Source organism: Apis florea, unplaced genomic scaffold (genome assembly GCF_048593485.1).
Source record: "Apis florea isolate Af1SG1 unplaced genomic scaffold, ASM4859348v1 contig_3803_pilon, whole genome shotgun sequence".
NCBI classification, from domain to species: domain Eukaryota; kingdom Metazoa; phylum Arthropoda; class Insecta; order Hymenoptera; family Apidae; genus Apis; species Apis florea.
The window spans coordinates 1,000,620-1,028,207 of NW_028256864.1; the positions used below are offsets into that span (position 1 = coordinate 1,000,620).

Sequence of the window (27,588 nt, forward strand, 5' to 3'; positions counted from 1 at the left end):
CTTAAATTTTTAAATTTCTCACTTTCTGAATTGATAATCAAAGAAATAAATTAATAATTACGAATAGTTTTAATTATTTATATTGTTTTAAAACTAACATATATTAAACTATAAATAAATTTTTAGATAATTAATATATTAACTTTGTAATTAAAACTAATATAATAATAATATAATAATTTTAATAAATTATTTAAGATTTAAAGACATAATTCTTAGTGTATTGTATTTTTAAAATTTTTATAGTTTGAAATATTTTATGTTTGTAAATTATATACAACAAAATTATTAAATATAAATGCATTTACTCTTCAATTTAAAATTAATTTGAAAATAGTATTAAATAATTGTCGATAAATTTAAAATGATTATCAATATACTTACTATATTTAATCTTACTACTTAATCGATTTTGAACTAGAATCGATTGTAACCTTGTGACATATTTTTAACAGTACGAATATGAACTGTCAACAATGTTACGTAGTTGTTAAATTTATATTTTAAAACATAGATATAATTAGATATAATCAAATTTCAATATTATACAAATATATTCATTTTTTTTTGTTTGTATAAATTGTAATATTATATATCTTATATAATATTGTAATTCGTAAATGCATCATTATTCTCTAAAAAACATTTTAATGTCTATATGTCACAATTATATGAAAAAAACAAGTCTTTTTTGACACATACCAATTGATGCATCAATATACTGAAACTATTTAAAAAAATTTAATATATATTCATATGTTTAATTTATATATATATTTTTTAATATTATATTATTTTATTCGTTTAACGCATACAAATATTATATATTATATTATTACATATCCTTTCTCCTTTTTTCCTTCAAATTTTCTTTTTTTCGTTTAATTTGTTTTGTCAATAAAATATAACCTGTGTTAAACTGTTTAAAATAATTATTTTTAAAAGCTTTTGTCAAAATTTAACAAAACTTTAAAAAACTTATTAAAAAATTATATTATTATAATGATTTTACTCTTAAATGTATTATATAAATAATGTATTTCAATTATCTTTTGCTGACAACTAGTAGAACTTTAACATATACAAGAAATAGTCTATCATATAGTACTATTTCTGGAACATTTTCTCATCAATATAAAAGATCTATAAAAAAATGGCAATATTTAAAGCTTCAAATATCAAATATTCATACGACTCAAAAGCTGTGTTATCCTACATCTTTAACTATATGCCTTGGTTCAATTTTATGTGGTTATTATGTAAGAAGATGGTGGTTGAAACAACCATTAATGCAACAGCAAATGTATATAACATGGTATAAGCAAAAGAGACATATTTTTTATGGTATATTTCTTCTGGTATAATAATTCATACGTATTTGAAATAATATAAATATTGAATATATGTATATATATATATATATTTCTAGGTTCTTTGGCATTCTTATCATTTATTTTATTTATTTATTGTTTAACATGTTTTGAGAAGGATCGAATATTGAAGAAACGACGTTTTGTTTTATTTGATCAAGATCTACGAATTAAAAATGCTAAAATTCTTTTTAGAGTATGTATTCAAATAATATTTGAGCAAAAATAGAATAACAAATTTTGTATATAATCATAAAGTTACATGTGATAGGTGATAGTACAAAATAAAGAAAATGTAGTACCATTAAATGACCCTAAGTATGCAATTGTTGGCAATGCAATAAAAAAATTAATAGATTCTAACAAAGAAATTTTTGAAGGATTGGATTGGACAGTAACTATAATTTATCGTATATTTAATATGGCATCACTTCCTAATGTTTTGATTTTACCAGTATGTAAAATAGTACATAAAATACTATTATATGTATGAAGATAAGAAAGAATTTATCCTAATAGAAATATTAACTTTTTTATTAAATATTTTAGGATAGAAGTATTATTATACTTTCTGATATGTTTGATCTCATTAAAAGCAATGATCAATTAATATTTATTTTAGCTCATGAAATGTCACATGAAATGCTTCTTCATACAGTAAGTTATGTTCAGTTATAAACAATATATGATATATCATAAATATAAAAAAAAAGAAAATATTATGTAATTATAATATATTTGTTCTCAGTCAGAAACATTATCTTTTGGAATACTAAATGACATTGCAACTATTATCTTTTCATTTCTAATTTGGGTTTTCTATCCAAGAAGAATAGCAGCCATACTTTGTTCAAGTTTTTATGTATTTTCTTCAATTATTTTTGCTTGGTATAGAAGATCATCTGAAATTGAAGCTGATGAAGTTGGAATTGAATTAGCTGTAAAAGTATATAATTTCTATCTGATATAATTACTTTTGCAAGCATTATAATCTTTATATAAATTTTTTTTTTTGTATTTTTAGAGTTGTATTGATCCTAGAGAAGTTTTAGTATTCTGGGAGATTATGAAGATATTTGAAGAACTTAGTAAAGCGGATAAATTTGAAATACCATTATTTATGCATCATCCTAGCTTAAAGAAAAGAAAGAAAAGAACTATTAAATTAATGCCTAAGATTTTGAAAATAAGAAAACAAGCTAAGGTATTTATAAATTTTGATTATTTAAAATCATTCGTGAAAATCAAAGTTAAATATATTCTAAATAGTCAATTCTATAAGTTAAAACAAATAAAAATTGATATGTTATTATTATTTTTTAAATTATATTTAATAATAATTAAATAATAATAATATAAATTTATATTAAATGAAGCGGAGATATAACGATATGGACTACATGACGGAAATAAAGTTGTCTTATTCTATGTTTATCTAACACAAACTTTAAAAACTTCGTTTATAATTTAATAAATAAGAAATTTTTATATACTAACTTTTACTTTTTGTTTTAACTTCTAAAATTGATTTTCCAAAAGTGTTCTATATATTAATATTTTATGTAAATTTTAAATTATTTTAGTGTCCTGAAATACCTGAAAAGGATCCTCAAGATAATTTACCACATTATATAAAAGATATCGAAAAATTTGTATTCAAAGATTCAAGAATTTTAGGCATACAATTATAAATGAAACTAGATTTGTATATCCTTGTATATGATAATTACTCTGATGAAATAAATAATGTATTAGTCACAAATTTTATTATGATGATATATTTTTCAGCGATAACTTTATCGTTTGTCTTCCTGTAGTTGAATAAAAATTAATGATAGTTTATAGTTTTCCTTCGTGAAGCACGTTAAATTCAAATTTGCCATAAAAGTTCAAATGATGTTTATTAAAGGAATATTTTTTTTTTTTTTGGAAATTGTATATGGATATAATATAGACGTAGATTTTCCTATTATTTTTCGTCATGATAATATGTTTAATAATAGTTATTTCGGTTACACGGTACATTTGTATTACGAACCGGATATTGATACATCCTGGTAAAATTAATTTTTATTTGATATATTAAATAAAATTATCTTCTTCGATTATATTTAAAAATTTTATGTATCAATCGTAAAGGTTGATAGTTGGAGCACCAAAAGGAAATTATTCTTGGTCTTCAACAAAGAGATTATCTTATTTGATCGAACCTGGTATTGTGTATCGTTGTGAAATCGAAAATCCACATTTGTATCGTGAAATCGAAAATCACAAATGTCAAGAAATTAAACCAGAAAAAATTGAAAATGAAAAAGGATATATAACGCAACTCGGAATGATGATGTGGATACGGAAGCAATATGGGTGGTTTGGAAGTGCAATTTCAATAGATAGAATAAATGGAATTTTAACAGTAAGAGAAGTATATTAGTAACGATTATATTTTGATAAATAAAATTTTGAATGACATTTTCAATTTTAGGTATGTGCACCACGAACAATTGTGGCACTTTTATATAAATCTTTAGATATTAATTTGGAAACTATGCAAGGGATATGTTACAGTGGAAAAATTTCTTCGAATGCTTTAATAATTGAAGAGAAAGATCTTAAGTTTCATGGTATAAATTTCATGCGATTTAATTAAAATAATAATTGATTTATTGAATAATTGTATTATTTAAATCTAGATTTTATGTCAACATTTTGGTACAATCCGATACATGGTTTTTCTGTTCATTATGCATCGACGAAGGTTTGTAAATAAAATTCAAGAATATTATTATTTTTTATTATCAAATAAATAATTTAAAAAAGAATTTAGCAAAATGAAAAAAAAAAAAAGAAGAAAGTAAATCGCATCATAGGAGAGCCAAAACATGAAGATTATGGAACTGTGGATATACAGTATTTAAATAAAAGAATGACTGTGGAATTACCATTAAATGACGATTTATCTCAATTTGGTATGGTCTTTTATAATATCAAATTAATTCTTATTTTTAATATGCAATAAAATATTTATAGGATACAGCGTTGAATCTGGTTATTTCTTTAAAAGAGATCAATTACTATTTGCAAGTGGAGCTCCAGGTTGGAAGTATAAAGGCTCGGTATAACAATATCTCAAAATGTAATTAAAAAAAGATTTTCGATGAACAAATTTTTTCTAGGTCGGAATAATTAATCCAGCATCGAATATATCAATCATCACGAAATTATATGGTACTCATATTGGGGAATATTTTGGAGCCAGCTTGGCTGTAGGAGATTTAAATAGAGATGGTTTGGATGATCTTCTTATTGGAGCGCCCTATTGGGGTGAAGATACTGGTAGAGTATATATATATTTCGGTACATCCAAGGTAAGAAATATTTTGTAAATTTAAAAAAAAAATATTGTAGTGATTATATTAATGAATTTAAAGGACCAAATATTTTTTATATTGCAATATCCGGCATATATATTTTATTCCGGATATATATTTTATATATATTTTTTTTTCAGGAACAATTTGAAATAGCTGTGATTTTACACGGAGTTGCAGAAGGAGGGCATTTTGGATACGCTATAGCTAGTGGTGATTTAGATGCTGATGGATTTGATGGTATTTAAATTTATTTATATTCATTTATATATATTTTAGATTTTTACAGAATTTATTTTTTTATTGTAATAGATATTATTGTGGGAACACCTTGGGAAGATGATGGTGTTATTTATGTGTTTAATGGGACTCCAGATTTAAAGAATACGAATTTACAAAAATCGCAACGAATCGAAGCTGTAAAATTATTTAAATATAATTCTTCACAAAGAATACTTCGATTTGGATTTTCAATTTCAAAACCGATTGATATTGATAAGAACGGGTTAGTGAAATTTATTTTGTAAATCACAATCAACTATATGTTATTAATTTTCTGTGATATGTAGATATTTGGATATCGCAATTGGAGCATACAAATCAGAGCATGCTATTATACTACGTAGTAAACCAATATGGAAAACAGAACTTTTCATTGAGACTATACCTAATACTTTGCAAAGAGATGCTAAACAATTTTTGGTCAGAATATGTCCACGATATAATATGTATGGCACGTTACACGATAATGTCACAGATAGTAAGATGTTATATAATATATTTTATATAAGATTAAATTTTTTATATTTTTCAATGAAATATTTTTTTTTAGCTATAAAATTTAGGATTACAGCTATTATAGACGAACGTTACCAGCGAACTAAAGAAACAATTTTAGAAATGAAATCTTCTAATTTAAGTATTTGTCTATCTAGTCAAGTTAATATTTTGGTAATATTCAATAATTTTTAATATTTTATATTAATTTTATTATGTCATGTTAATGTAATATTTTTTTCATTACATCCTATTTTTCATCACAGAAAGATATACGAGATTTTATCGAGCCTATTAGTATAGTTGCAAAACATGATTTTTTACACGATGACGTATCAAATGAATTTTGTAAATACTGTCCTATTGAAAAACACAATAAGATACAAAATATAAAAGTTTTACTTCCTTTTAATATTGGTTGTGGAGATGACAAAATTTGTAATTCTAATATATCTGCTACTGCAAAATTTTATAATGTAAGATATAATAATATGTGGATAATTGGTTCAAACGATATAAGTTTAAAAATTAATTTAAAAAATTATGGAGAACCTGCATATCTTACTACACTCGAGTTTATATTCCCTGAGAGAGTAATATTACGTAGTATTTTACCTTCGTGTCAAGAAGATATTTCTAAAGAGAATTTAATAGTAATTTGTGATATAGGAAATCCTATTTGGAAAGAAGAAGAGGTAAAAATTTTTAGAGCAAAATTTTCAGAAATTATATTATTATATATGTTAAATATTTATTTTTTATTTATAATATAGAAAAATGTCAAATTAGATTTGGATATGAGATATTTAATTAATGGATCATTATATGACCATAAATTATATTTTTATATAACAATAAAGACTCGTAGTATAAATCATGGAATGACGAGCATAATTAAAACTCTTAATTTAGTAAACGAAGTTTCTCTATCTTTACACGGGTTTGTATTATCTAGATATTAAATAACATGCATTTGTTTTCATTAATTTTATTTTTTAGAAAAGCAAATGAAGAAATCTATTATTTAACTAGTTTAAACGAAATTGCTCAAAATGTTATTTTTCAACATACTTATCAAGTATATAAACTTGGGGCATCACCAATAGAAATTGCGCAATTGATTGTTAAAGTGCCATTAGCTATTAAAGATTTACATTTAATATATATGTATAAATCTCAAGTAAGAATTTATATATAAACACTTTTATAAATATAAAATATTAATACATGTATATTTTTAGTTATATATATCAGGAGAACTTTTTGAATGTTCATCAGAAAGTAGTTTATTGGATATTCAAAGAGAACCATCTTTAGATCAATTTGATATATCTCTTTTTTCCAATAAAATACAAAAAAATAATAATCATCTAATAAATGAAAAAGATCAATTTAATTCAATAGAATCAGCTTTATATTTGAATAACATGAATATTAAAGCTCCAAAAATATTAAATGAAAATTGGACAAATGATATTATTTACATGAATTGTTCAACTCCTTATATAAATTGTATAACTATTGTATGTGATTTAAATACACTGAAAACATTACAAGATATAGGAAAGATGACAATTAAACTTTTTTTAAATGTTAATAAATTTAAAGGTAATCGCTATTAATTAGATATTGTAAAATGATCATATTTTATTCATTTATATTTTTTTTTAATATTTTAAGATATCTTTAGAAACAATAGAGCTATTTTAAAATATGCTACTGAGGTGAGCGCAGAAATAATAAAACCTGATAAGAGATTGTATATCAATGGAACTCGGTAAATTTTTATATTATATTTGGCATTTATATATATTTATTATATTATTTATATTTAATATATTTGTTAGAAATAATTTAAAAATTACATTATAGATCTACAATGGAAATTGTGACAATATTTTACAATATCCCAAAAATGGAAAAATTACAGCCATGGATCGTTCTCATCTCTATTTTAATAGGAATATTATTATTATTAATTTTTGCTGCAATTTTAGGAACGGTAAGATTTTTATTTTTTGAACATTATTATAATATATTCCAATATAATATTTTTCAGTTGGGTTTCTTTAAACGGAAAAAAAAACAAAGTTTAACAAATCAAAAATGTAATGAAGTAAGTATTTTATATTTTCTAAAAATAAAATAAATTTTATCTTATTCATCTTATTCAAATTTTAACCAATCTTATTCATAGGTGATAGGAAATGAAACTGCGATTACAATTAACCCTGAAAATACGTGATATAACGAGTAAAAAGAACTTAAAAAATATTTAAATATATCGAATATTATGCGTATATTCTGTAAAAAGAAAATTATATTTGATAAACTTTTAATATTTATTTACATTATATTCATTATCTCCGATGAAAAACGCCCATATATGTATACAAATTTCTATTTTTATTAATTATATCTTATTGTACTTTCAATTCGTACATTGTATTCAAACATCTTAACTTGACAAAAACATATAATGTAAAAACATATCTTAACATGTACATCAATCAGTATGTAGCTATTTACATTTTCTTTTAATTACAAACGAAAAAATAAACGCAATAATTTCCATTGCATTATAACAATATCCAGTGGATAATTTCCCATTCCTCGCAACAATAGTAAAAAATTATTTCTTTTACTTTTTCTTTTTTTTCTTAAGAAATATTTATGTTATATAATAAATCAAAAATTATTAGCAATATAATAGAATGAATTTCCTTGTCTCTTTTTTTTTTTCGAAAAACTTATAATATTAATACAAAATATTTTCGTCATCTTAATAACGCTTTTACAGAATGTGAGCATAAACTATTATCTTGATAATAATCAATTATTTCTATTTTATAAATTTTTAATGACGATCTGTTACATAGTAAAAAAATTCAAATTCTGTTAAACAAACTTTGTTATATTGAATACATTTCGTTTCATTGTTTAGTTCCATATTCATACTCAGATCAGTTCCATTTGTCGGTTGTGTCCTTTGAAAAGACACAAAATGAAGGGGCGGTTATAGCTTTTGCTTGATCGCCATCAGCATCGCCCAAAATTTTTTTGTGGTTTTAATCCGCAAGCGCAACTAATACGGTCGAGTAAAATTCGCCTTTCTTCCGATGTTAATGTTGCTTGTTAACATTATGTGGACATTGTAATTATTTGTCGTAGCATATTTCGTCGCACATCGACAGGCTTCGACAAGGAAAGGGATCAAACTTGTTTGTTAGATTCCCAATTGTCCATCAGAACTATTGTCCCTTGTTCTTTTTATCTTCCCTTCTCAAAGGCGAGTCGACCATTTTCAAGATAAATAAATTGAACAGGATATGAGGTATAATTATTTTTGTTCTCTGGATATGCGTAGCGTAATAAAATAATATTGTTTCATTAGAAGCGCACTATTTATGAATACCAATATATAATTTATACTCACAAGCTGTAGATTATCTGTTGGAGTGATTTACACAATTCAATGAAATTACATAATGAAGAAGGCGAATGAGAACAATATATTCATGTATATAATTCGCGAGAATTCTGAAACGTGTAACATGATATACCAATTCCCAAAATAACATTTGAGGCTGGCTGACTCGTGTTTTGTTATTATCAATGTTAAATTCGTTTGAAAATATTTTATTATAATTTCAATATTAAATTCATAAAAAAAAATCCAATTCATAAATTCTTTTATATTGTATATAATGAATATTTTCTTTATTTTAAATATTAAAAAAATTATATAAAATTTGATAATAAATACGATCAACCAGCATGATACGAAGTAAGATGTGATATGACCTTTTTAAGATCATAAGTTTTTTCTTTAAATTGATATTTTATAAAGTTTAATGTAAACTAGTTTGTATCAAGTACATAATGATGTTCATTTTATGTGAGATAATATAATTAAAGAAAGGCACAAACATTCTGTTTTCTAACAATTACATAGTAATGTAGACTCATCTATTTAAAAGCATTACAGCACAATCTTGCATACATTCTAGAATGAAACAAATATATTATTACATATAGATTACTCAAATCATAATAGTAAATAAACATCACTATGTACATATGAAATATAATCGAACTAGTAGCACGAGAAGTTTAAACATCATTTGTGTCTCTTATATTGAACTTAATGTACTTGATTTTTATATTCTGCAAAAAGGAATATCTAAGAATATATTTGTTATAAATAATTATGAGAAATAAAAATCCGGAATATTTTATCTTCGAGATTTTATCACAACTGATACGAAAGTTGAGATATACAGAAATAAAAGTAAAAATTAATCGCATCACATTAATATTATTTTTCCCGGGAATATATTAAACTTAAAAATCATCGCATTAAATCTTAATTTATAAGAGACAGTTATTTTGCAAAATTAAATCCATGTTTGGACATCTTATTTGTTAATGATAAAAATATTCATTTCTTAACACAAAAAGAAGTTTGTTGTTAAATACAATACCATGTAAAATAAATCGTTGATTTTATTTTATAGTCTACAACAATCTTCTTTTTGTTTGTTGTAAATACACATTTTGTATCCATAAAGTAATTTAAGACAATTATATATATATGTGTATGTATATATATATATGTTATATATATATATATACATATACGTATACATATGCATATACATATATATATATATATAAAGAAAAAAAAGAAAAAAAAAAAAAGAAAAGAAAAAGAACAAAAAAAAGATATCTATGTCAATTTGCAATACATGATAAACATTGTTCGTTAAAATTAATTTGTTTGTTTTAATAGAAGGAAAAAAATTAAAATAAAATCTGCATATCTATTTAAATTACAATATAAGACTGTATGTTTCGAAGATACATGCAGTAGAAAAGAATAATTGAAATTTCTATGAATCTTACTTTTTTCCACATGTTATTTATCCACATCTTATTTATTAAATGCTTCTGCTGGTATTTGTCCTCGCTTGTAGAATTCTTGAAACGCTGAGAGCGCATTGTCATAATTCCATAACACTTCTTCTAAGCACTTTAAACTCCATTCTAAATTCATGTTTGTTTGTTGGCTAAGTGTCATCGTCATTTGTTGTTTTACGTCTTCAGATAATTGTACTGACAAAGATTTTGCAGTTCCACTACTCGAAGGAGTATGTGATCCTGGATTTGTTATTTGTGTTTCTGAATTCTGATTATTTAATTGTCTTAACTGTGCATCTGTAGGTTGACTGATATGTAATTGTTCATTTCGAATACAATAACCACTTCCTTCTGGTACTATTATAAAGGTTCGATTAAAATAACGAATAGGCTGCTCTTTTTTGTCGAGTTCTTTAAATAGTCCTGTGACTGTAGTTAACATCATTCCATCCTAAAATATAAATAAAATCCTAAATAAAATTGTCGCATAAAATAACGAAAAGCTTGCAAATTTTATTTCTGTACAAGAAAATCTTACTGTAATTAGACTGATGTCCATTGTAAATGTATTTAGATAATGAGAAGTTTGTGGCATTTCAGAAATAAATGAAACTACCGGCAAACGTCCCTGTTTTAATAATTTTTGTCTTTTGTTTGTATCATTTATTCTATACAAGTTTCTATTTTCCATTAAATATCCATTTAATCTGCAATGTCCCATTTATTAATAAAAAATATTTGTTTCTAAGATAATATATATGTATAAACGTACTTATTAGTACTATGAGCGTAAGACATAGTCATACTAAAACACGCATGTTCGACATACGCATCTAATAATGGTTGACGATTCTCACTATCGAAAATGAGAAAATATTGTTGCAAAAATTGACTTGCAATTTCTTGCGCTTTCGCATTTGCAACAAACATTCTCTGAGAGGGAGGCATTTTGTTTCCTTCATCCGTTACGTCGAATAATATTGGTTTTGGAAGTTCCATACCATCCTAAATAAAATATTAAACGTAGTTCTGAATTTTTCACGAATTAATATAATTAATATAATTATTAATAATTACATACCAGTCGCAGGAGTTTGGGAAACCGTTTCCGAACGTCGCTGTGGTCAGGAAAGAAAAGCCAGAAGCCCGGAAGCTCCAAGTTAATCGTAATAACAGAAATATTTGCCTTATTATTGAAAAGTAAAATAAAGGAAGAAATAGGGATCATTTAGAATAGGCAATTTTCTCATCTTATAACTTATTAGAAATTGTTAAAAGTATTTGTAATTCAGATTTCGATGAAATTGATAAGATGTTTCTTATGTTATTAAAGAAAAAGTGAATAACTTTTTCTTATACATATTATTACCGCTTTAATTTTAAACATATTTTTGATTTGTATTTAAAATTTATAATAGGTCAATATGGATTTTTAAGCTTATGCAATAATTATTAGTTAGTTATTAAATCTTTCTGTTTAATCTTATGATAGCTATTTTTATGTAATAATAATCTAATTTATGAAAACATGAAATAGATTTCATTTTAAATTTTCTTTGATATATTTAATTAATTGATATTATCTATTTTTATTAATTAATAAAATAATAATAAAATTTGTCAATAAATATGTAGAGTAGATATACTATTTTTATCTATATTGTCTATCTATATAAAAATAGATAATATTATAATCTAAATGTAAATGTATAAATTAAATTCTGAAAATATATATGGAATTATAATTTCAAAAAACATTAATCAATAAAAGAGAATGGTAGTTATATTTCACATTTAGTATATTATAAAATCGTTATAAATTCAGTTATAATAATTCTTTTGATTATCAAAAGATTATTTTATATTTTATTTTATTATTTTATTTCTATGAAATAATGAATCTAAATTTATATTTAAATTTGATAAATTAGAATTTAATAGGATAGAAAATCTAGGCTAAAAATATTAGAAATATTTAGTAATAAAGATATTTATCTTATTAAAAGTATATAAGTATGGCTTATATTTTTTATGTATAACTTGAAAATTAAATTTGAGCGACAGTCATATGTACCAGAAAAAGTTATTTAAGATGATGATACATTTCAAGGCTACTAAAATCAAATGAGATATATTTTATTCAATAGTTAATCTAATTAATATTTTGATTAATGAAATAATTTGGTTTTTTTAATTTTATAATATAATATTTTAGTTATTAGCATCACAATATCTATTATTTTTGATAATCCAACTCAAACCTGAAGAATCCCATCATTGTAAACAAGATCATACATTACCTAATGTAATCATTTTGTCGAGATTTATACTTGTTGCATACAGGATTTCCTTCTAATTTTAGTTCCTCCAACTTTAAATCTTTGATTGTATCTATTTGATTAATATCTTTTATCTATAAAATAATATAATAATATTAATTATATATTGAATTATACATCACAATTTAAATAATAAAAATAATACAATTTAGAAATTTTAAATTACTCACCTTGTTATCTCCTAAATATAATATTTTCAATTTTGTAAATTTTTTATCCAAAACATTTAATTTTTCGATTAATTGTAATTTGTTTCCATCTAAATTTAATGCTTCTAAATCTGGTATGTGCTCTGATACAATATCTAACACTGCTTTCAACATTACAGGTCGAAATAATGCACAAAAATAATCAGTAATAAGATCTGTAATAAGCAAAATTATTTATATCTTCTTAAATAAATTTATTTTTAAAATGTTATTTTCAGTTTGACTAACCAGGATCTCTATGAAATCTTGATAAATCTAATGCATTTGTTTCATGTACATATCGTTTTGCCATTGCTTGTTTCAGTCTTTCTTTCAATTTACTATCAATCTCACATTGTGGAAATCCTGCTTTTGAAACTCTTACTTGTAATTTAAATCCATCAGTAGTTGTAATTTTACGATCAGAATCAGCTAATGCCATTGCTATTTTGTTATCATCTACATAAAAAGTGGCTTCATTTCCAACTACCTTATACTATTAACAGAATTATTTTTTATAAAATTGAATGTGTAAAATATTTTTAATTACACAATGAATGTATTTTATATATTTTAGATGTTTTATATTTACCATAAATGGAATAAAAGTTTCTGGTGCAATATAACTCAAAAGATTATTAATTATATAATCTTTATCATATTTATGTCCATATGGTATCTATAATCATTTGTAATACATATGTGAAATTAAATTAAATATTACAAATTTATGATTTTATATACTTACTGTAATTTTATACCAATTAGAATCTCCAATAGGAAATTGCCTAATTCTAGGAGCCAATCCCATCCTAAATCTTCTATGAGGGACAGGACTATTTCTTCCACGTTGTATACCTCTATTTCTTCCTGTCATGATAACTTGTCTATTATTATTATTGGAACTTGTTGCCATTTGAACATCTTCATCTAAACATGCTAATGCCAATCCTCTAGGTACATCTCTTGCTGGTCTTGCTTGTGTTTTAAATGATACTCTAGGTCTATTTCCAAGATATAAAGATCCATCATTTCTTGGTACACGATCATCATGGGCTGCACAAAATAGAAAATTGATAAAAACATGATCTATTTTAAACAAATTTATATGAATTAACATTTAAATTCCTAGCAAAAAATATACCAAAATAATGTTTATCATCAAAATTTCCAGATCTTCCACCACGACCACCCCATGAAGTTTTGCTCGGTTTTCTTGGCATTTTTTATCAAATTAGGATAACAATAAAAGATCATAAATAAAGTGCAACAATCATTGCACACTTTTATAGGTTAGAATATAAATGATCTTTTTATGTTATGTATACTTAGTTAAATTATATTTATAATATCTATGTCAGTATCAGATGATAAAAAATTAAAAATGGTAGCACATTAACTTCTTTTCTTTACACTGAATCTATTTTAATAAAATATCAAAATTTACGTTTCATGAAATACAGATACTTTTTCTCTTTCCATAAATCGAGAAGAAGATGGCGGGTCAACCGAAGATGCTTTAATTTACTTGCAACCAATGATAAAAAACGCATAAAAAAGAAATATATTTAAAATTAAAAATCCTATGTATCTTTCACAATATATTTATACGCAATATAAAAATAATTGTGTCAAGAAATAGACTGTAACATAAATTATACTAAAAAATAAATATCTATTATTTTGTTTGAATTTATGATCATTTAATTTATGTGTGTTATATGACTAGAATATTTTAAGTTGGCAAGACAAATAGAAAAATATATAAAATATATTATTGTTGGTAATACCATAAAAGATCTTCACGTGATTTACATTTTGAATTAAAAAATTTATAATTTTAATATATCTATTAAAAGTTGTAAATATAATAAAATATTATATAATAGAACATTAAGCAAAAATGGTAAATAATATCTAATTTATAAAATATTGCATTTTTTGCAGAATATCTAAAATGCGTATTTTAGGTTACTTTAGGTTATATTTTTGACATTTTATATTGCAATAATTTTAATTTTAAATTATAATAATTAAAATTATTTTTTCACTAATTTGTAATATACAGGGAAAGAATCAAAGAACACGAAGAGTTGTTATGCAGAAATTTGCACAAATGAAAAAAATGATAAGCTTAAGAGATTCAAGAATGTAAGTGGTTTTTTAGTTAATTTTGTTATTATACAAAAAATTTATTATTGTTATATACATATACTTTATTTACAAAATATTAATTTACTATTTGTAGAAAACCTGAACATCGTATACCACCAAAAAAAATTAAAAAGGAAGATCCTACTCAATTCAAGATAACAGAAGTGTACATATTATTATATCTTATAAAATTGATATAAAAAATATCAAATATTATTATTACAATATATTGCAGGCCTCAACAATCCTCTGCATTATTTTTCCAATATAACACACAATTGGGACCACCATATCATATTTTGGTAGATACAAATTTTATAAATTTCTCAATTAAAAACAAATTAGATATTATAGAAAATATGATGGAATGTCTTTATGCAAAATGTATTCCATATATAACAGATTGTGTGATAGGTGAAATGGAAAAACTTGGTCAAAAATATAGAATAGCTTTAAGGATTATGAAAGATCCTAGATTCGAAAGATTGAATTGCATGCACAAAGGTACATATGCAGATGATTGTATTATTAATCGAGTGACTCAAGTAAGTATAATTATTTCCAATTTAAATCTATTTGACTTAATAATAATTGGCTTCATATTTATTTAGATTTTGATTATTTATATTATATTTTAGCACAAATGTTACATTGTTGCAACTAATGATAAAGATCTAAAGAAGAGGATACGAAAAATACCAGGTGTACCTATAATGTATGTTTCTCAACATAGGTACACTATAGAAAGAATGCCAGATGCGTATGGAGCACCTAGAAAATAATCATGTTCTTAATATTAAAATTTGTACAAGCATACATAATAAAACATGCATTTTATAAGCAATTTTTGATGAAAGTAAACATGAATTTTTGATGAAATGATTTTAGATATTTATATATATATATATAAAAGAAAGAAAGAGAATGAGGAAAAAAAATTTTATTTTCTTTTTTTCTTTAAAAGATTTCTCGATTTTAGCGACCGGTAATCGATATGGCTTGTAATTGTTTAACAACCGAAAATAAACAGAGGAGAATGTGTTACAGTTATTGTTCGGTGAAACAATGAAACTGTTGCGTGTAACGCCCACGTAGCATACCGCAACTCGAATTTTACTGTTTTGCGAATGATGTTGTCCCGTATATGGTAACAATGCGAAATAATGTTAGACAAGTGGGCGCAAAAAGCTATTTCGAATGAAGAACAGTCACCGGTGAATTTATTATGGTTGTTTCTTGCAAAATAAGTTGTAAAGAAGTTTGCAACTATCCCTTTCATAGTTAAGATATCGCGATTTGGTAAAGATCAAGATTGGCGATCTACATAAAGAGTAATCAAATTTCTAATGAAATTGTATCTTTCTCGATAAATTGTTATTCATCATATAATTGTAGATATACTAATAAGATTTATTAAAATACATTGTATTACTGTGATCAAATTATTCGTCTTATATAATTTGTAAATTAGTCTTCAAAATAAAATATTGCATCTATTAATATAATAGAATAATAGATTAATTCAAATAGATAAAATTCAAATATTAATTTCGACATAAAAATATTTTTTGCTAAAAAAATTTAACATTAAAGACTTGAACAATAATGGTAAAAAAAATTATTTTACCATTATTAGATTTATATTAAATGATATTAGAAAATATATGATAAAATAAATTATATTGATACATTAAGAACAATTTTGCCTGATTTTTCATAGTTACTATCACTTGAATTTTATATTTATATCTTATTTATATCTTGCAATTAATTATAGTTATATTTGAAAAAATTTTTAACGCTTCAATTCAGTAATAAAATAAATTGTAAAATTAGTCGTATCATAGAACTCTTCTAGTGTATTGTATAATATTATTTACATAAATATCATTTTTTGTTATTTTTCGGATTGTTATCCTAATTCTTATTGGAAATTTAATATTAAAAAATCGATACGGCGATTAATTAAAAAAAAAATCGCTTTGCTTAATAAAAACGAACTAAAATATTAATTTCCGATAAAGATTCTTTTAATGCTTTGCAACAAATAATATAGAAATATTTGAAATTGATTCTCCCAAATAAGAGAATCAATAATAAATAAAGAAAAATAAGAAGTAAAGAAATACTTAAGGTTCTAATTTGTTGCGGCATTCTATTGCACTCTATGCATGTAAGTATTCTTTCGGCATTTTATTAGATAATAATTCCTCAAACGTTCAAAAATTATATGTACACGTATATATTTTGTCCATATATGCGATGTCTGTTCAAAATTTTTGCTTACATTTGGCAAAGGAATCGAAGAGAGAAAAACAACAAAGAAAGAATATAAGGAAAAACGAAAGAATTAAGAAAGAAAGAATGGCGGTGAGCGCATACGCGTAAATCGGGTTAGTTATCGATACGGTAATCGGCAGATACAGGGAAGAGAGGGAGGTGGAGCCGATGGTAGCCATATAGTGATAGCCGATACCCAGTAAACTAGATTAAAGGAAAACAGCGAAGATAATCTAGTTGCGCGTGTAGTTCGCGCGGCTTTATTCTTGCCAAAAGAAAAAAAAGATAGAAGAGAGGGAAGAACGGTGGAAAGTTCGAACGAAGCGTTCGATCGTGGTAACGGATTAGTTATAAAAGTGGCTACAGGGCCGCGGATATCGTGGTTCTAGACCTCTCGTTCCTCCACCTCTCTTCCTCATCACCCCACACCCTTGTCATCCTAACTGCTCTTTCTCTTCCTTGCTCTCTTTCTCTTGCTCTCTCTTTCTCTCTCTCCCTCTCTCTCTCTTTCTTTCTCTCCCCGTTCGCTTCTTCTCCTGCTCTACGCATTATTCATCTCGACCGTTCTATCTTTATCTCTCTAGTTCGAGCTAAGTTTCGTCTTTCTTCCCTAGCTAGCTCCATCTTTCTTTCATAGTCGGTCTCTTTTCCTGGTTCGCCCGTAAGCGGTCCTCGTTGCGAATGCTTCTCAGCGGCGGCCATCTTGCATACCTGAGCCTCCACATTGCTCGTTCCTCGAGGGCAAAAGGGAGAATATCTCAGCGCGAGACGACGCTGGGATGCGCGAGGATAGAGTCCAAGGTGGGAGGATAACGGCCGCGGGGACAGAGACGGGGAATGAGGGCGCTATGAGGGGCCCGGCCACCTTCCAGTGAGGTTGGGAGGAAAGGCAAGAAAGAGACACGTAGGGCCCACGGAGGGGAATTGGCACGCTGGTGGTTGGACTAGTGTATCCTGGATGGAAAAAGGTTGACTGTCGATCTTAGTATAGACAGAGAAAGAACAATATAGGATGGAGACACTACCGGAACGGACAAAGATGGAGAAAGTGAAGATGGAAAAGGATAGAAATATAAGGGACAGAAGAGGGGGACTCACGAATGTTTTTCGAGACGAAGAGGAAAAGCAGTATCGATCACTGGTAAAAGAAAGATAGTTGAATCACTTCGAATCAACTGGGAGAGAGTGGAACAAGAAATGATAAAGATTGAGAGAGAAAGAGGATGATTGCTGGAACGAAATAGATAGAAAGAATTGCAAGTTTCAGAGGGATAAGGATGGAAACCTTGGTGTCTCGGAAAAGAAGGGATTGCGCATGCTTTGCTAGAAGGAGAGAGAAAATGATACCGATTGGTAGTAGGAGAGAGGGGCGACGAGAGAGAAAGAAAGAGAGAGAGAAAAGGGGAAAAGCGATAGGTCGTTTGAGAAAATCGGGGGAGAAAAGAGAAAGCACGAGTTCGGAAGAGGGTTTTTTTTTTAAAACTGAGATAGAAGATGAATCCGTGTAAAAAAAAAAAAAAAATGAAAGAAACAAGAGGAGTAGAACGAGGGAGAAATGATATTGAGGTTAGACTAAGACGAAAGATCAAAGAATTGTACTGAATCGAAACGGGAGGAAAGATATTGATAAAAGCGTTAAGCGCTAAGAGAGCGAGAAAGAAACGAGAAAGAAAGATTAAAAGAAAACTTTCGAACGTGAAAGAGAGGACGAGAAAGCCGAAAGAAAGAAAGAGGGAGTCGAAGACTTCGAAGAAAGAGAAAAAGTGATATCGATGGAAGGTGTGCTTACGCGGGGGAAAGAAGGGAGGGAGTAAATGGTAAGAAAGGAGAGAGGAATGAGGTAAGAGCGAGAGAAACGGAAGCATACGTTGGGCCTGATGGATCGGAGAGGGACGGCGTCAGCCAGGCCCGAAGAATGCTTCTCCCGGCAGTGGCAAGGTTCTGGGACCGTCTCGGTTCAGTCGAGTCAGGTCAGTCCTCGGGAAGGTGATATTATTCGTCGTTGTACGTCGAAGGGGCCTTACATCGTCGCGTTCACGGCCCACGTTACCCTTTTTCGCTCTTCTTGTCTACATGTGTGTGCGCGTGTTTCTTTTTTTTTCCCCCCTTTCATTCCGTTTTCCGTTTATTTCCCTTCCATTTCATCCTGGCTGGACGTACACCGCGCGTCGCGTCTTTTCGTCTCTTTTTTTTGCGTCTCGCTGTATATTCTTTTCATCCCTTAGAATATATAAAAGTGTAAAAATACGTGGGAAACACGCGAGAAGAATTATCGATACGAGTGAAAATTCCATCGAACTACGATTTCGATCCGACGATAATTGAGTTTTTAAGACGTGTCCGGCTGCCTATTATTAAAACTTTATCGACACGTGTCGGTAAAGAATCCATGCATCTCGCAAACTGATGGATACCATCTAATAAACACGTTGCCATCATCATCCATAAATTTGGTTATATATCGTTTACCATCGACGCGTTTGTTTTGTGCATCTTTAGATAGAAATATCCTCGTGTCGTTAGTGGTGTGTTTCGAATCAACTTTGAATGATTTTATAATAAGAATCGACATCAAAGTGATATTCGCTGACCAGGAAACTTTCTTTCGATCGATATTTTTAAGAAAGAGTGTCGTGTCAAGAGGAAAAGTCGATATAACGTCGATGAAAAGCGGTGGGAATCACTCGAAGATCGCGCGTGGTAATAACCGTCGTGTTTGTGACAGAAAGGAACGCAAGGGAGCAGCGACCGCGAACATCGTCGGAACCGTAGCGACGTCGCGCGAAAAATCTTTGTTCGACATTAACAAGCGATGCCATCGTATCCGCGTTCATCGTGTCCACGAATCGATATAATTTCAAGGGATTGAAAAGATCGTGAAAGGTGAATAAAAAAAAAAAAAAGAAAAAAAATATCAAAGATCGAGAGACGAACAGCATCCACGGAGTTTTGCGAGGCGCGGCTCTGCGGGTCAGTGCCCCCTCTGTCGGCTCGTGTTCACTTGACTTTCTGCGGCAACGAGCAAAAAGGATCGAATAAAAAAGAAAACGCCCACACCTTCGAGGCATCCTTAATCCGATTTCGAGTCGAGAGTCCGGTTAAAACGTAGCCCGAATTCGAAAGAAAAAACTGGCGAGAAAGCGGATAGCGGACAGATAGGAAGAAAAGGAGAAAAGCGAGAAAGAGATCGAAAGAGATGGAATCCATAATAAACGATTCGAACAATCAATTGGCTGATACGTATTGATAGTTTTGCCCGTACTTGTGCTTTTGTGACTGTGACCATGATGTCGAGCGTGCGAATGTGAAGAGCGTATATAGACAGGGAAAGATGAAATCGCGACCGACGATGAAGAAGAAGAACGAGAGGTAGTATCAAAGGGGCCTGGATACTTTTATGTCGTCGAACCGAAAAGAATTTGGCTAAGGAAGGGGGCGCGTTCGAAGGGACATAAGAAGAGATGATCATTCGAGGATCGATGGTCCTAGCCCTGGTCCTGGGACTGTTGTCGGTGGACCAAAATGGCGGCCAACCAAACGACCTGGAGAAACACGCGTCCGAATATTTTTCCCGCAAACCGCCTCAAAGGGTGACGCGGCTAGTTCCACGACGCTCGCCTATGTTACCGCAGGACAGTGGTGCGATGGGCCTCGCGATGCAGAGTCGAGCGGTCGATACCAGGGTTCAACTAGAGGTCAGAGAGGGCGAGCCGAAGGGGACTCTGGTCGGTGTGATACCGGTTAAGCCTGGATTCACGTACAGATTTAACGAGCCACCCCAGGAATTCGTGCTCGATCCGGAAACCGGCAAGATCAAAACGGCCAAAGTTCTCGACAGAGAGGCGTTGAGCAGCGATAGGTTCGACCTGGTCGTCCTCTCCAGCCAGCCAACTTATCCGATCGAGGTAAGGATCCTCGTGCTGGACATAAACGACAACGATCCAGAATTTCCGGAATCGAGCATAGCTGTCAGTTTTTCCGAGTCCGCGGTGGTGGGGACGAAATTATTGTTGGACGCCGCCACCGACAAGGATACGCTGGAGAACGGTGTCGTCGACGATTACTTCATTGTTGACGGGAACACCGATGGTAAATTTCGTTTGGAAGTGACCGGGAATCCGACCGGTGAAACCACATATTTGCATTTGGAGACGACCGGTAAATTGGATCGGGAACAGGTAGAATTTTACTCGTTGAATGTTTGCGCGAGGGACAGGGGTCAACCACCGAGGCTTGGCTACCTTCTCGTAAACGTAACCGTGTTGGACGTGAACGACAATCCCCCGATATTCCAGCAGAGCGATTACGTGGTCGCTCTGAACGAGAGTGCCCCTATAGGGACGAAGGTATTGACGGTTCGCGCGACGGACAAGGATTCCGAGGACAATTCGAAGCTCACGTATTATCTGCCGGATACCGAGAGGCAATTCACGATAGACCCGGATACAGGGACCGTGACGACGATCGAGCCTTTGGATTGCCCGCAGCAGAGCTGCACGGGCGCAGCGCGTCTAGGCGACGGTTGTCTAAAGAGCTGCGTCATAACGGTCTTCGCCCGAGATCACGGCTCGCCGAGGCAGGATGGCCGGACCTACGTAACGGTGAATCTATTGGACGCGAACGATCACGATCCTGAAATAAAGTTCAGCTATTTCCCGATCACGCCTGGATACGCGACCGTCGACGAGAACGCCGTCAAAGATTCGATCGTGGCCGCGATCACGGTGATCGACAACGACGAGGGATTGAACGGCGAGACGAGCGTGGAAATTCGCGCCGGCAACGAATTGGGCCATTTCAGATTGCAAACCGCTGCCACGTTCGACGTTGTACGCGTGAACGGTGGACTCGACCGCGAGGAGATACCGAAATACAATCTGACCGTGGTCGCGACCGATAAAGGAACGCCGCCCCGTTCCGCAACCGCCTATCTCGTGATCCACGTGAACGATGTTAACGACCACGAACCGGTCTTTCAGCAAAGCGAATACTCGGCGGTGCTCTCGGAACTTTCGCCCATCGGCAGTTTCGTCGCCAGCATTTCCGCCACGGACGCCGATTCCGGGCTGAACGCGAGAATTTATTACGAATTGGACTCGGGCAACGAGCAAGGTTGGTTCGCGATCGATCAGGACACCGGTTTGGTCACTACGATCGCCACCCTCGACAGAGAGGTGCAGGGAAGCATCGAGTTGCACGTGTCCGCAAGGGACGGTGGCCCCAGCCCGAAGTACGCGTCCACCCACCTCAAGGTGACGATCCTCGACGAGAACGACGAGGCGCCCAGATTCTCCCAAAACGTGGTCCAAGTCACGCTGTCGGAAAACACCCCGCCCCAGAGCCTGGTGGCCACGTTGACGGCGGTGGACAACGATCAAGGGACGAACGGCAGCGTTGCGTACAGTTTTCACTCGAGCGTGCCTCGGGATTATCCGAAAACGTTCGCCCTGGACGGACTCACCGGCCAATTGACAACGAAGGTGCACCTCGATCGCGAGACCATAGCGGAATATCGGATCCTCGTGATCGCCAAGGACCAAGGTACACCGCCCCAATCGTCCACGGCAACGGTGATATTAACGTTGAAAGACGTGAACGACAATTCGCCGGTTTTCTATCCGTGGAGATACTTGATGGCCGTGCCGGAGGATGCCCCGCCAGGGACCTCGGTGGGAAAGGTGATGGCGACCGATGCCGATGCCAGGGAAAACGCCCAAGTCAGATACTCGTTGGAATCCGGTGGCGAGGGACTTTTCGCAGTCGACGAAAGAACCGGCGAGATCACTCTTCAGGGCTCGCTTAGGGCGGCCCACAAAACGCTCTACGAATTGAACATATCCGCCAAGGATACCGGGGACAGATTCGCGGTGAGAAACGCCCTGGTCGAGATCATTCGCGAGGAAGATCTGGAACGCTTGGAGTTCGACACTTACAACGGTTACGAGTTCAGGATAGCCGAGGACAGGGGGGAGTGTGGCACGGTGGCGAATATGTTCGCGAGGGACGTGGGCACCGTTCAAGTGACGCAATACGGGAACTCGAAGATCTCGTACGCCATCGTGTTCGGCGATCAGAAGGGTAATTTTAAGATAGACGAGAGCACTGGCGCAATCACCACTTCCGGCTGCTTGGATCGGGAACAAGTGGCCTACTACAGTTTGCAATTATCGGCAAGGGCTGGACTCGCTTACGGACAAACGTCCGTGAATATCACGGTGGTGGACGTGAACGACAACCCGCCGAGGTTTCCCAAGGGCGAAATCGGGGACGAAGTGTTTTTGAAGGAGAACGCAGCCGTGGGGCAGGAAGTGTGCCTGGCTAGGGCGAGGGATCGGGATGCAAGCGTGAACGCGAGGATCGTTTATTCGTTGACCCATAACCCCGGAGAACAGTTCAGAGTTGCGGAAAATTCCGGGATCATTTACTTGGATAAACCGATCCGAGCTGCGCCCGGCACGGTTTTGCACTTGGAGGTGACCGCGACCGATTCCGGGAATCCCCCGTTGTCGGCCCAGCATCAAGTCAGGGTCACTGTCGAGGATGTGAACGATCACACGCCGGTGTTCAAGCTGACCAGCTACGAGACGTCTCTGCCGGAATCGACGCCGGTCAACGATAGATTCTTCTCTCTGACGGCCACCGATGTCGATCTTGGGGCCAACGGCCGGGTGTTGTACAGCGTCACAGACGGAAATACCGAGAACCGCTTTGGGATATTCCCGGACGGCCAGCTGTACGTGAAGAACGTTCTTGACCGCGAGGAGCAGGACTATTACGCGCTCGAGGTAACGGCGACCGATCAAGGCAGCCCCTCTAGAAGCTCGGTAGTCCCGGTGGTCGTTCATATAATCGACGAAAACGACAACGCGCCGGAATTCACCAATTCGAGCTTCATCCTCCACCTACGCGAGAACGAGCCACCTGACACGTTCGTTGGAAAATTATTGGCCACGGATCGGGACGTGGGTCGCAACGCCGACCTCGTCTTCTCTCTTCCGGCCAGCCAACAGGACTTCACCGTCGATCCCAGGAACGGTTTTATCAAGTCCCTTCGAGCGTTCGACAGGGAGCTGCTTGTCACCAATACAGGCAGTAGCTACATCACTTTGGAGGCTACCGTCACCGACAACGGGGTCAATCGTCTCCGCGATCGAGTCAAGGTCGTCATTTACATCACCGACGTGAACGACAATATCCCACAGTTTCAAAGGTTGCCGTATAGGGTGCAGGTGAACGAGGGTGCCGCGATCGGCACGCAATTGTTGAGAGTGTACACGACGGACGCGGACGAGGGGTTGAACGGGGACGTGTTCTACTCGCTGGAAGATGGGAATCAATACGGTCGATTCGCCATAGACGAGGCGACCGGACAAATATCCTTAATGAAAGAACTGGATCGCGAGACCATGGACACGTACGTGTTAACCGTTGTGGCGCACGACGCTGGCCTGGAGACCCGTCTCTCCTCCAGCACGACCGTGTACATCGAGGTGCTCGACGAGAACGATAACGTGCCTCTGTTCATCGACGACAAATCGAGGATCTCAGTCCTCGAAACAACGCCAACCAACACGGAATTGCTCAGGTTCAAAGCAACGGATAACGATCTCGGGCCGAATAGCGAGCTGGCGTTCGCCATATCAGCTGGGAACAGAAGGGACACCTTTTACATCGATCCTCTGACGGGGACGTTATATCTGAGAAAACCGCTCGATTACGAGGAACTGGAAAAGTATACTTTGAACGTGACTTGTAGCGATGGGGGTCATCCGAGGTTGAGCTCGGTGACCACGTTGATCGTCGAGGTGATCGACGCCAACGACAATCCCCCGGTATTTCCGAATACAGCGATAGCGAGACAAATCAGGGAGGGTATTCTGGTGCACACGCCGATAGTGACCATCACAGCGGAAGATCCCGACTCGAACGAGAACGGGATAGTCACTTATTCAATCGCCAGCCAAGATCCCGAGGATCAAGTACGTAGATTCGGTATAAACCCTTCGACCGGCGTGATACACACGTTGCTCCCGATCGATCGAGAAGAGGTGGACACGTACAAGTTGGTGGTGGTCGCGACGGACAGCGCGCAACCATCCAGCGCCAGGCTTTCAGCCGAAAAATTGGTGATCGTTATCGTCGAGGACATCAACGACAACGCGCCGATTTTCGTCAGCATGTCCGCCGTTGTGCTGCCGCTCAAGGGAAATTATCAGTATCAGAAAGAGATCACTGTGACCCGATTGGTCGCCAGAGACTTGGATTCGAGCACGAACGGTCTGGTCACGTACGAGTTGCTCAGGTCGAGCGTGAATTATTCGGATATGTTTCGAATACACCGGAACACGGGCCACTTGACCATAAGACTGCCCCGATCCTTGAAGAACAATTTGGAACGGGTCTCGAAATATCAAGTGGGGATCCGCGCGACAGACGAGGCCGTTCAAGCGGAACGTAGATCCACAGAGATCTATTTGACCCTGATAGTGCCCGGGGAGGACGGGGATGATCAGCCGATATGGGAGCATCGCGGCCAGATCGAGGGTAGCGTGTACGAGAACGAGCCGATCGGTACGAGTATTTTGAGAGTGAGTGCCCGAAGTCGTAGGTCGAATATCGATCTTGAATATTACGTGACGAACGTGACCGCTGGTAGCGGCGGTCCACAGGTCGACAGATTGTTCGACGTCGACACGAAGACAGGTATATTGTCGACGGCCGCCGCGCTGGACAGGGAAACGGGGATCCAGTGGTACGAGGTGGAGCTATACGCCATCGGTGTTGGTGGTACCAGGCCCAGTACGACGTCCACCAAAGTAAGTTCACGTCTTTGATTGATCATCCCGGTGATATTAATGATCCGCTGCGTTCTGAAAGTCATTCGCCGCTTTTTGTCGAGCAGATTCGTTCTTTCCTCTCGTACGCCTTTCTTTCTTCCTTTCTCCTTGGTAGGCGGAAACCCACGATTCTAACTTCTTTTTCCTTTTCTTTCCTTCTCCACATTGATCAAAATTTCATTTGGTCTTCAAACCAAATTCTTTCGCTTTGTTTCGTCCCGTAATTCCGATAATTTTCAGTAGTTTTGTTGAAGTGAGAGAGAGAGAATGAGCGAGCGAGCGAGTGAAAAAGAGAAGGGGAGAAAGTGAAATTTACATTAGACGTAAACATTATCGATAATGGGAGTAGTTTAAGTTTCCAAGCTGAGAATTTCTTGTCGGAATCTCAGCTCTTTCGAATAATAGCAAAAAAAAAAAAAAAAAAAAAAGAAGAGAGAGAAATAAGAAAAGAAATGATCCACGAGTGGAGCTCGATGAACAAGGCTTATCCGAAAGACTCGTTTATCACTAGAGAAACACGATTGCATAGATTTATTAACCCACCGTTAAGACGCGTTACACGTACAGGCTTCTTGTCTTACGATACGGTAAGCACGACAATTCGTCTAGTTGGGAATCGCGTTATGTAACGAAATGATCTTAAGGTAATTAGGGTCAACGATAGAGAATCACACCGAAGACGAGAGCATCGCCAGAAACAATGCGATTGACGATGAATAAGAAGAGAGAGAGAGAGAGAGAGAGAGAGAGAAAGTGAAAAAAGAGGAGGGAGAAAGGAGAGCGATTCGTAATAGGGATGTGAAAGATCTACAGATCGAATTAATTGTATCGTTGGTGGGAGAAATCGATTATATACTTTCTTTCGGATAACTGTGAATAAATGTGAATGTACAATCGTGGCTAATACGCGAAACTAATACTCTTCCTCGAATCCATCCGTTAATGTATCTCAAGTTCATGAATCGAAGATGAAAAAGAAAGAGGAAAAGAGAAAGGAAGAGAGTAAAAGAAATATCCAAGATGGACCGTGTTTCGGCAGGACATTTTTCACCGAAAATTAGCCGTAGAATTTCTGACGCTAGTTACCGTGTAAAATTTCGGGCTGAGAGAGAATCAGTGGAGTATAAAAGGAATAGAATAGTTGCTCGTAGCGGGACAGAGGCACGTGTTCCTACCGCGGGACCATCCCTTGATCCAACATTGCTGGCGATTACCTTCACATAGATATACATATATATAAACACATACATGCATATATATATATATATACCGACACAAACGCACACCCGCGCGCTTACACACATCCATAGCGGGGATGATCCAGCAAAAGCGAAAGGACGAAAAGAGAGTGGAAG

At 33.3% G+C, this 27,588-nt stretch overlaps 5 protein-coding genes and 1 long non-coding RNA gene across 8 annotated transcripts in view; 4 read left to right on the plus strand and 2 right to left on the minus strand.

Moving 5' to 3' along the window:
• The first annotated feature begins 391 nt into the window (after positions 1–391).
• On the plus strand, positions 392–3,132 carry LOC100864498 (metalloendopeptidase OMA1, mitochondrial). Its single transcript, XM_003697892.4, has 7 exons — positions 392–1,344; positions 1,430–1,566; positions 1,642–1,824; positions 1,920–2,027; positions 2,119–2,316; positions 2,395–2,574; positions 2,954–3,132. The coding sequence occupies exons 1-7, from the start codon at positions 1,035–1,037 to the stop codon at positions 3,059–3,061; spliced, it is 1,224 nt and encodes a 407-aa protein (XP_003697940.2). The 5' UTR covers positions 392–1,034; the 3' UTR covers positions 3,062–3,132.
• Positions 3,133–3,200: 68 nt separating this feature from the next.
• Positions 3,201–8,105, plus strand: LOC100867072 (integrin alpha-5-like). Of its 3 annotated transcripts, none has more exons than XR_015295030.1 (19): positions 3,201–3,427; positions 3,510–3,783; positions 3,853–3,991; positions 4,061–4,125; positions 4,195–4,336; positions 4,398–4,483; positions 4,544–4,735; positions 4,879–4,978; positions 5,051–5,243; positions 5,308–5,498; positions 5,571–5,689; positions 5,782–6,210; positions 6,289–6,455; positions 6,515–6,695; positions 6,757–7,123; positions 7,206–7,292; positions 7,388–7,517; positions 7,575–7,631; positions 7,713–8,105. XR_015295030.1 is itself a non-coding variant. In XM_086916878.1 (19 exons), the coding sequence occupies exons 1-19, from the start codon at positions 3,264–3,266 to the stop codon at positions 7,758–7,760; spliced, it is 3,141 nt and encodes a 1,046-aa protein (XP_086773004.1). In that variant the 5' UTR covers positions 3,201–3,263; the 3' UTR covers positions 7,761–8,105. The 3 variants fall into 3 exon arrangements, 2 of the variants coding, with proteins under 2 accessions (XP_086773004.1, XP_031775382.2); XM_086916878.1 differs by having other exon boundaries at positions 7,196–7,292; XM_031919522.2 differs by lacking the exons at positions 3,201–3,427; positions 3,510–3,783; positions 3,853–3,991; positions 4,061–4,125 and having other exon boundaries at positions 4,199–4,336; positions 4,398–4,463; positions 7,196–7,292.
• On the minus strand, positions 7,901–9,104 carry LOC147656118 (uncharacterized). The gene is made up of 2 exons (XR_015295032.1): positions 8,952–9,104; positions 7,901–8,868 (listed from the first exon to the last, which is right to left on the minus strand). It is a non-coding gene; the product is annotated as an uncharacterized LOC147656118 (long non-coding RNA).
• Positions 9,105–9,644: 540 nt separating this feature from the next.
• LOC100864616 (nuclear RNA export factor 1) lies at positions 9,645–14,634 on the minus strand. Its single transcript, XM_003697893.4, has 10 exons — positions 14,107–14,634; positions 13,711–14,018; positions 13,555–13,641; positions 13,212–13,458; positions 12,945–13,138; positions 12,736–12,848; positions 11,517–11,553; positions 11,208–11,440; positions 10,974–11,142; positions 9,645–10,886 (listed from the first exon to the last, which is right to left on the minus strand). Exons 1-10 carry the CDS (start codon positions 14,183–14,185, stop codon positions 10,449–10,451), a joined length of 1,905 nt encoding a protein of 634 aa, XP_003697941.4. The 5' UTR covers positions 14,186–14,634; the 3' UTR covers positions 9,645–10,448.
• On the plus strand, positions 14,441–15,960 carry Bka (FCF1 rRNA-processing protein Bka). The gene is made up of 5 exons (XM_012492774.3): positions 14,441–14,868; positions 15,031–15,113; positions 15,211–15,282; positions 15,352–15,661; positions 15,755–15,960. Exons 1-5 carry the CDS (start codon positions 14,866–14,868, stop codon positions 15,896–15,898), a joined length of 612 nt encoding a protein of 203 aa, XP_012348228.1. The 5' UTR covers positions 14,441–14,865; the 3' UTR covers positions 15,899–15,960.
• Positions 15,961–19,361: 3,401 nt separating this feature from the next.
• The window catches only part of ft (cadherin-related tumor suppressor fat), an 80,032-nt gene continuing 71,805 nt past the window's right edge, over positions 19,362–27,588 (plus strand). Inside the window, exon 1 of the mRNA XM_086916930.1 lies at positions 19,362–26,212. Coding sequence (XP_086773056.1) covers positions 20,858–26,212 — 5,355 coding nt within the window. The 5' untranslated portion in view covers positions 19,362–20,857. The remainder of the gene's footprint in view (positions 26,213–27,588) is intronic.

Coding starts and splice junctions, on each gene's coding strand:
- LOC100864616 (XM_003697893.4), bottom strand. CDS start 14,185: ATGCCAAGAAAACCGAGCAAAACTTCATGGGGTGGTCGTGGTGGAAGA. Junction 11,554..12,735: donor CGACAAAATGATTACATTAG/GTAATGTATGAT, acceptor TCCTGACCACAG/CGACGTTCGGAAACGGTTTC. Junction 10,887..10,973: donor TGGACATCAGTCTAATTACA/GTAAGATTTTCT, acceptor TTTATATTTTAG/GATGGAATGATGTTAACTAC.
- Bka (XM_012492774.3), top strand. Junction 15,114..15,210: donor AGCTTAAGAGATTCAAGAAT/GTAAGTGGTTTT, acceptor TACTATTTGTAG/AAAACCTGAACATCGTATAC. Junction 15,662..15,754: donor TTATTAATCGAGTGACTCAA/GTAAGTATAATT, acceptor ATTATATTTTAG/CACAAATGTTACATTGTTGC.
- LOC100867072 (XM_086916878.1), top strand. CDS start 3,264: ATGATGTTTATTAAAGGAATATTTTTTTTTTTTTTGGAAATTGTATAT. Junction 4,484..4,543: donor GTTGGAAGTATAAAGGCTCG/GTATAACAATAT, acceptor AATTTTTTCTAG/GTCGGAATAATTAATCCAGC. Junction 5,690..5,781: donor CTAGTCAAGTTAATATTTTG/GTAATATTCAAT, acceptor TTTTCATCACAG/AAAGATATACGAGATTTTAT.
- LOC100864498 (XM_003697892.4), top strand. CDS start 1,035: ATGTATTTCAATTATCTTTTGCTGACAACTAGTAGAACTTTAACATAT. Junction 1,345..1,429: donor AAAGAGACATATTTTTTATG/GTATATTTCTTC, acceptor ATATATTTCTAG/GTTCTTTGGCATTCTTATCA. Junction 2,317..2,394: donor GAATTGAATTAGCTGTAAAA/GTATATAATTTC, acceptor TTGTATTTTTAG/AGTTGTATTGATCCTAGAGA.